General features: G+C 41.8%; 1 protein-coding gene across 4 annotated transcripts in view; it reads left to right on the top strand.

The window, feature by feature from the left end:
• GPBP1L1 (GC-rich promoter binding protein 1 like 1) overlaps positions 1-6,736 on the top strand; it is a 46,196-nt gene extending 39,460 nt beyond the window's left edge. For 3 of the 4 annotated variants that reach the window (XM_032217530.1, XM_032217531.1, XM_032217529.1), the window contains 4 exons: positions 2,906-3,064; positions 4,212-4,333; positions 5,551-5,653; positions 5,847-6,736. In XM_032217530.1, coding sequence (XP_032073421.1) covers positions 2,906-3,064; positions 4,212-4,333; positions 5,551-5,653; positions 5,847-5,996 — 534 coding nt within the window. In that variant the 3' untranslated portion in view covers positions 5,997-6,736. The remainder of the gene's footprint in view (positions 1-2,905; positions 3,065-4,211; positions 4,334-5,550; positions 5,654-5,846) is intronic. The other variant, XM_032217532.1, reaches the window with a different exon arrangement.
• Positions 6,737-8,773: the final 2,037 nt, after the last annotated feature.

Consider the following 8,773-nt stretch of genomic DNA (forward strand, 5'->3'; position numbering starts at 1 on the left):
TTGACCCCTGGGGACCTCCTCTATGGCCACTATCTCCAGGAGGTGTTCTATCTCCACCCTCATGAGTTGGAGCTTGTGGGCGGACCTGGGGACGGGGCAACGGAGGAAGGTTCTCGGGGGAAAGGACAGGAACTCCAGGGTCAACCCGTGGCAGACTGTGTTCCTGACCCAACTGTCCGTCGTGGTTTCCTCCCACTGGGCGGCATAGAGCTGGAGGTGGCCGCCTATGGGGGGAGCCCTGTGACGGTCACTTGGATTTCCTAAAGGGCTTGTTGGAATAGCCCCCTTGGAAGGGCTTGCGGAAACCCTGCTGCTTCCCTCTGTCCCTAAACGAGGACCTATCCTGGGAGTGATCCTGAGGGGAACCGTAGGCGTGACTGGAACCGCCTGAGGAAGTGGAGGGCTTGTTATTCCGAAAGGAATTTTTACGGAAGGGCTGGCCCATCCATTCCTGTTTGTTAGTGACCGGGGGGGGGGGGGGAGCACTTTACGCTTGTCCTTGGTCTCGGTCAGAAATGGATCCAAGGCCTCCCCAAATAACTTACCCCACTTGAAGGGAGCGGAAGCCACCTTCCATTTCGCCTTCACGTCAGCCTGCCAGTGGCGGAGCCACAGCAGGCGCCTCGAGGTGACATTCGAGGCCAGAGCCCTGGAGGAAAATTTTGTGGCCGCAAGGGACACATTGGCTGAGTACTCCACGGCGGCAATAATCTTTGTGATGTCTTGCCTGGTTCTGGAGTTCCCTACCGGAAGTCCAGCCCGCAATTTGCAGAGCCAGAAGAGGGCTCCCCTGCCAAAATAAGAGGAGCTGGCGGAAGCGCGCATGGCCCAGGCGGTAGCCCGGTGAGTCTTAAGAGCTGCGGATTCCGCCCTCTTGTCCTCTGCCTTAAATCCCTCCAGCATCTCCGCGGGAAGGGAAGAGGGGGAGGTAAGGGACATGATAGGGTCGTCCACTTGGGGAAGCTTTAGGAGCTCCTCCAGTGGGGCCTCCATGGTGAACAGTTTCCTGTCCGTCCCACTTGGGTTGCCATTGTCCCTGGCTGGGCCCATTGCCGTTGGATAATATCTATAAATAATTGAGGAGCTGGAACCAGATCCAAGGGTGGAGGCACCTCCTTAAATAGGCCTGCCCCGGGATCCTGGGGACCTATGGTTACCCCTGTGACTGGGTCAGATGGAGGCTTGGCCTCGGGGGCCGGAAGACCCATCTGGGGTCCCGCTGCCCGGGCCTTGGTAAGAAGGGCCCTAAACATGGCTGGATTAAATAGCCCTGAGCCTGTGGCCTGTTCAGGGGCGGGGTTCTCATCGTCAGATAGAACCGGAACCTCTATCTCAGCCTCCTCTAGGTCCGACACCTCACTAAGCCCCGTTGGGATGGGGGATGGTGCCCTAGCTTCGGGAGCTTTGGGGACCTTGGCCTGGCTGACAGCTGGCTTGGACGCCACAGAGGGCAACTTGGCCGCTAACTGTACCATGCCATCAGAAATGCCTTTGGATATGGCACGAGCCACAACCTACTCCATGGCCCTAGATAAAATGGATTCCTGACCCTGAGGGGCAGGGGGCTCCAATTCTGAGGGAGAATCCTCAGCCCCTGAATCCAAGTCTGCCAGGGCGTCTACAGCCATGGAATGGGTAGGAGATCCCAAGGATGCCCTATGAGGGTTGGGGGAGAACCCAAAGTCCTCACTGCCTGGGCCTAAGGGAGATTCCCCTCGCTGGGATTCACCTCTGGGAGACCCATCCCCGATCTCACTTGGGGAGGACTCCACAGGATTCTTGCGCTGTGCGGCCTGGGCCTTCTGGAACTGTTTTTCCAGGGCCTTCTGACGGCGCAGTACCATCTTTTCTTCAGCCTTGGAGGCCATGCCTGCCTTTGGCTGATTCTCCCTTGGGGAAACACCCCCCCCCCCAACTTCCTTGGCCAATGGATTGGGCCTGCTACGTTCGCTGGGAGTGGGCCCGGTCTTTTCCCCTTGCCTCTCTTCCACGCTGCGAGGGCTGAGCTGCTTCTCCATTCTAGCAGTGGCAGTAGACCAGGCCTGATGTAGGGCAGAACCTGATCCATGCGTTGGGCCTTCGAAGGATTCTGAGGCCTAGCCGGTTGAAGAGAGGAGAGGGAGGCTGGAGCTGGCTGAAAAGAGCAGCCTCGCATCGGTGGATCCGCGCTGATGGCAGGTAGGCAGGCTGATTAGGTCCAGGTTGCCCGCAGCCGCTTGAGTAGAAGGAGGGCAAGAGCCTGCTTGGCCACCCAACGCAAGGCTCCGGGCTTACAGCGGCTCTCCGCGGCGATCCGCTGGGTGAGACAGACTGCGTGGCAAAGGCTGGAGCCTGGGAGCGAAAGCGCACCAAAATGTCTTTTTAAAATGGCGGCCGTTTGCGCCGCGCGACCTGGAGCGTCATCAGGCTTGGCACGGAGCCTAACGCTCCTGTCAGGGGCTCAGGGGCGCTCTGGCTACCTGGCTGCCTCCCCAGTACTCACTGAAACCGTTGCTCTTGGTGAGATCCCGACGTTAAAAGCAGCCCAAGGTGATGTCTGGGCTGCCAGCACTCCAGGGAGCCTGTCTGCGCGATGTGAGGCATACGGAGATAACAGAAAGGCCAAATTGCAAAGACAATATCTGCAACCTAATCTAACTGTCCTAAACTAAGGGAGCTACAATATCACTGATAAAGCTATAATTTGGGGTCCAGCTTGCTGCACAAGGACTGGAGCCCCAGAAAAGACGTCCTGTAGGGCGACTGAGATTTTTGAAACTGAGCCTCTGAGGCAATCAAGAGGAGGAGCTACAATCAAATTTAAACTCAGTTCCTTGGGCAGCAAGCTGAAGTTAACCGTGCTTGGACACTCCGCAGCGCCTTGGAGAATATAATAGATTTAACAATGCTATTACTCTATTTCCAGAGTCCCTCCAGTACCACCCCTCCTATTGAAATAAACTCCTCTCGCTTGACAAAGCTGATGCGCCGCACCACAGATAAGAAGAGTGAGTTCTTAAAAGCTCTGAAGGACGACAGGAATGGAGAATTGCCAGAGCGTCATGAGAACAACAAACTGGAGGATGTGAGGGTTCCATGTCTTTTTTAAGAATAATGTCAAAGAGTTTTTAAATAATTTTCTAGTATTTCTTGCATGCTTATTTAGTAAACTTGCTACTTTCCGCAAGGGAAAGTAGCATATGCATCTTGACTCTGGCTTCTGTCATGTATAAAGTATGGAAAATAAAAAATAATTGTAGCAAATATTAATGATATTTTTGAAGATATGAGGAGTGATGCATAAGCAAGTTTTTGTCTTCATGTTTCTGTGACTGTTGTATACAATTTATACAAATGTGAACTGTCATTTTGGAGGACAAATTAAAATAAATCAAGTTATGCTTAACCCTAGAAATGCAAAGTATATAGCATAGACACATAATTTTTATCATTTTGATAATTGGCATTTTTTTCACCTTTTGGAATGAACAAATAGCTTTTTTTGAAGAAAATTATCTTTTCTAGATACTGATTTTTGTAAGGCTTCAGTGCTCATGCATTAGTTTAACAGATGGGCATCCTCAATTATTACAGTGATAGTAGGGTTTGTTACTATTTGTTCTTGATTCTGTGTTATAAACTCATGCAGATGGTCTTCATTTAACTATGGTAATTGGGACTGGTAATTCCATTGCTGAGAAATATGATTGTAAAATGCAGTATCATATACCATAACCAATTTACGACTGCAGTTGCAACAGAACTGCTGTCATTAAGGAATCCCACATGATGTTGACTAAGTGCAACATCATGTGATCACAATGTGTGACCTTCTACTGGCTTCCCTATTGACTTTGGCAATGAAGCTGGCAGTGAAGATTGCAAATGGTGTTCATTACTGTGGGATGCTGCAAGTGTCTTGTGAGCTTCTTTTTAGTATATTACATTTCTCTTTTTTCTTGCACTTTTTACTCCTACATTTTAAATTTAGTTTGTATTAAATTTTATTATAATCAAAAGTCTTAATGCAATTATATTCTAAATTAAACAGTAGCCATTAACATTTTTTGATAATCAATTGTTTCTAACTGTTAGTTTGAGGAGGTTATTAGCCTTATAAAACCTGTGCTACCTGAGTGTATAATTTAGAGAACTTTCTAAAATATAATTGATGAATGCTAAAACAACAATTACATGAGTATGATTTTGGTCACTCTTTTGTTCCTCACTAGGTGGATGGTGGCAGTACAGCAGAACCAAAGGAAAACTGGGGGGAGAACTGCCATCAGAATGGGCTTTCTTTGCCTTTGGAAGAGGGAGAGAATCTTTCTCACTCTTTAGAAGCAGAACACAGGTGAGAAAAGAGGCAGTTGGAAAATATTAACCCATCAGAGATGTATAGCATTCAATAGAGGTTTGACCAGCTCTAGAAGAAGAACATGTGGTTTCTTGACATAGGACCGTTACTCCATGTCATCCAGTACAATACAATAAAAGTTTTTGGCTTCTTGTAATGAACATTCTTCTCTTCTGCTATCAATGTGATATCCTGTGATTGATGCACGCATTGCCTTTTTGCCATTTCTTATTGAAATGTGTCACAGGAGAGGGAAAGGAACCCCCCTCCTTAGTGATAAGGCAAGAATGATTACATGGAAACAGTCTTTAATTTCCAAATCATATGTTTCTCGGTTTTGAAACCTGCATGACGTTTGAATTGAGGCACAATTCAATCTGGCTAAGGAGCTGCTTCATCAGACACAGCAGATGACATTCACCATCTGCTTCTACACAATCCATTTTAACAAAGTGGAATGGGGTGAAAGTAGATCATTTTTATGTTTACTCTCTTAAGAACCAAAACAATACTTTAAAAACTCTCTTTTTATTCCTTCACTCCTGTCAGGTGTTAAACAAGTGTGCAATATAGCATGTAACAATTATTCAAGTATGTAATTTAAGTTATTTTAGAATAATAGTTTTATTGTAGTTAAAGAAGACACGAACGGGGTTTTTAATACTTAATGCAGTATTTCTCAAATTTTGTGGTTCTGCTCTTCCCAAAATACTTGATGAATTTTTGTAACACTACCTCACCATGAATACAATGAATTATTTCATTGACAAGGCATAAATACATTTTAATATTTACATCACAGGGTCTTTAGACTCTGTGTTCCTGCAGTTGTCGATTTGAGCTTGCAGACAAAATGAGGAACAAAGCCCAAAATAAGTTTCGACAGTGCTCCCACTGCCTATACAAGGCTGATCAATATAAAAAATGGTGACACCACCCCCTTACAGCCAATTGTTCATAACCCTCAAGGAGTTACCAGCACACAGTTTGAGAACCTTGCCGTGGTACTTTTTAATCGCCATTCTCACTTTTTCTTTGACTGCTTCATTTAATTCTTGGCCTAACTTGCCTTATTAAAGTATTTCTCTCCTACTGAGCAATATTGTACAATAGCTGTGAATTTTCTTGTGCTTAAGAAGGAGTAAAATATCTTTTCCTCCATAATGACATCTTTTAATTCTTTTTCTGTTTATTTTTTATATTTTCCATGCTAGATTACTGAAAGCAATGGGATGGCAGGAATATCCTGAGAATGATGAGAATTGCCTTCCCCTCACAGAGGATGAGCTCAAAGAGTTCCAAATAAAGTCAGAGCAGGTATGGTCAACTGCCTACCTTTTAGCATCATTTTATTTTGCAACTTATATGTCAAAATCTTTGAAAACATTGATTACAATAAACTAAGAGGTCAAAATTAATTTTGTTTTGGTGCATCTGACAACAATAAATTTTGAGTTTATTTTGGCTGAAAAGGAGAAATAAGTATGAATTTTTTTTTCTTTCTCTCTAGCTAAGAAGAAATGGTTTTCGGAAGAGTGAATTTCTTCGAGGCCAAGGCAGCAGTCAACTATTCTCCCACTGGAGAAGCACTTTTAAGACAGAGTTTGAAGAGTCAGACACAGAAACAAGTAGCAGTGAAACTTCTGACGATGATGCCTGAAGTTGGGCACCAAAAATCCATAATATAAAACCAATCCAGCAAACTCAGTTTGTAGTTCAGCACATAAATGTTTGGGGTTCGAATGAAGCAGAGTTTATTCTATCTCAAGTCTGTTCAGTTTTTTATTGTTGAAAACTTCATGCACAAGGGAAAGAATTATATCCCAAAGAAGAAAGCTATTGGCTTACTACTTTTTGATTTTGCCCTTCTGTGCTTCATAGAGAACAATCCATTCTGCCTTCTGGAGCAAGGCATCTCATCAGGAGCAGGATGCAAAAGACTTAAGTTGGGCAACCACAAGCTTCTCATACTGCCGTCCACATTGCAAAATGTTGTGCGGCAATAATGTGCTAAAACAATCATTGTCAATGACAAAATGGCTACGGAAGTTCTAATTGTGTTAAATTAATGCTAATAACATGGAACTTTTTTATTTTTTGGCGGCTCGGGGAGCTTCATCACTTAACCAGGCGTGTTTGGTTTTTCTTTTTTTGGGGGGGGGGGGTGGTACAGCTGTAAAATATTTGGATATAGGAATTGTTTGTGTTCTTGCAACCTTGATATTCAGGGTGGATTGTTAAAATATAAAATTTTTGTGGGATTTCAAAGATTAAGATTATTTTGATAACATTATTTACAGATTTTAAAAAGTGACTATCACATTGAGTCTGTATGAGGGGAAAAACTACTGCATCAAAAGATAACTAACTTGGAATAAATATTTTGCATCAATTTGCCAATTCTGAGTCTGTCATTTCTCAAATTACTAGTTTAAATTTCTTAAATAAGACTTTCTCGTATTTGTCTTAATATATCAGTAATTTTTCAAAATCTGATGTCTAATTTGCTTGTTTCTTGATGAATACATAAATCACTCTAGTCCGTTAAGTCGGATAAGTTTATATCAAAAAAGGATATCTATAAAACAGTATGGATTTCTCATTGGTAATGAAAATATTCACATTAAGGACCCAATAAAACTGATAAATTCAGCAGTGATTATCCTTGTATATATCTAATGTCTAATTTCTGATACAGTACACAAGGAGCATGGAGATATAGTGCATGTGTTGTTTTTGTAATATTTTAAGTTTTTGCATTTGAACATTTCAAAAATTGGCTTTCCATCAAATGAAGTTTGGTTTCTATGACTTTCAAAGCAAGTTTGTATAATTCTTTTGGAATAATATAGAAGCCATTGCTTTTGCCTTCTTCCAAGATGTTTTTTCAACTTTTTAATCTAGGTTATAGTCCTTGAATTTCCTGGTAATTTTCTATCCTAATACTACCCAAGTGCAAATCTTAGATTTGAAGATCGGTCAAGGTTGGCTATAATTAAATTCCCACAGAAGAGATCTTTTATGAGCAGATCCATACTTTAGTCTGCCAAAACTCTTAAGACTGTACTGGCATATATCCATAAAGCAGCATAAGGTTATATAATGGCTGGCATCCAAAGTACTACATTCCTAATGGTCAAGGAACAAGACACTAGAGCTCACTGATTGTTTTAGAACATGAAAGGAGTTTTTGCTAAACATAAAAATTTGCCAAGCTAGCACTCATTAGGATTAATAGATGAACAAACTATAAAGCATTTAATTTGTAAAGTCAGTCTGACTATATAATAGAAACCAATATACCTCAACTTCATGCAGCACTCCTTGCCAACTAGGCAAAAAGCATCTGTGTGATGCAAGTATTTAAAATTGCATGTTAAAATTACAGTGGGATATGGGGTTTGGAAAGAATACATTCTTCTGCAATTGTCTTTGAACTAGTTTTTTTAATGTTGACTGCTGCATTAGTAAACAATTATGTATCCTAAGATGATAATAAACGCATTTATATTCATGTATTCTTTCAAGTGTCCATGGACTATGTCCAAGGGTTGCATAGTAAGCACTATACATAAAAAGCTCTTAAAGTAATTAGTCATATCCCTCCAAACATTCCTGTAGTTGAAAGTTTTAACAAGTGGAATGCATAAACTACTTCCGTGACATAAACCATGTAGAATATAACTTTAGAATCTTTCTGAGGAATATTTTTCAGCAGAATATCAAAATGCCTTTGTCTATGGATAACCTTAATTGCAGTACATGAATCGAGAACAGCGCCAAACAAAAGATATTACAATGGAGAATAATCCTGTTTGAATATTTGAAAGTATATGCCAATATGAGAGAAAAAGTATCCTTGACTAGGAATATTTTTAATCACTAGAAACATTTTAAAAGGTTTTCTACAGCAACTGTAAACAAAAATGATCTGAAATAATACAACTGCTTTCTTCTTCAAAACTTAAAGTAGTATCTCAAATGTGGATGAAATACTATGCACCCTCTATAAACTGACTCTTCATTTTGAAATACTGTGATGAAAATTACCAGAGGTTGTAATTAACAAGATACTCTTTGTATCCTGGATAGGGTAAAAAGCAATGCTGATGATTGGTTAGCATCTGAGAAATAAATTGTACAGTGTGTTTGTGTATAAACTGAATTATGTTCCTAGTTACGTAAATGGTTGAAAATTAATTAAAAATTGATAAACTTCAGAGGAATATTGGCATATCAGGCTAAACAAAGCATGCATGATACCATAAATATAAGCACAATTAGAGCAAAATGCATTTCTATTTGCAGTAATATGATAGGCTCCAGTCATGAGATCTAAGATAAATTTCCATGGATTTAATCGTGCCAAATAATGAACAGGTTCTAACGAATGGCTGTTCAAATATTCTGCAGCAAAAACCTTCACAATAACCTGGT

Source organism: Thamnophis elegans, chromosome 5 (genome assembly GCF_009769535.1).
Source record: "Thamnophis elegans isolate rThaEle1 chromosome 5, rThaEle1.pri, whole genome shotgun sequence".
Classification (NCBI taxonomy): domain Eukaryota; kingdom Metazoa; phylum Chordata; class Lepidosauria; order Squamata; family Colubridae; genus Thamnophis; species Thamnophis elegans.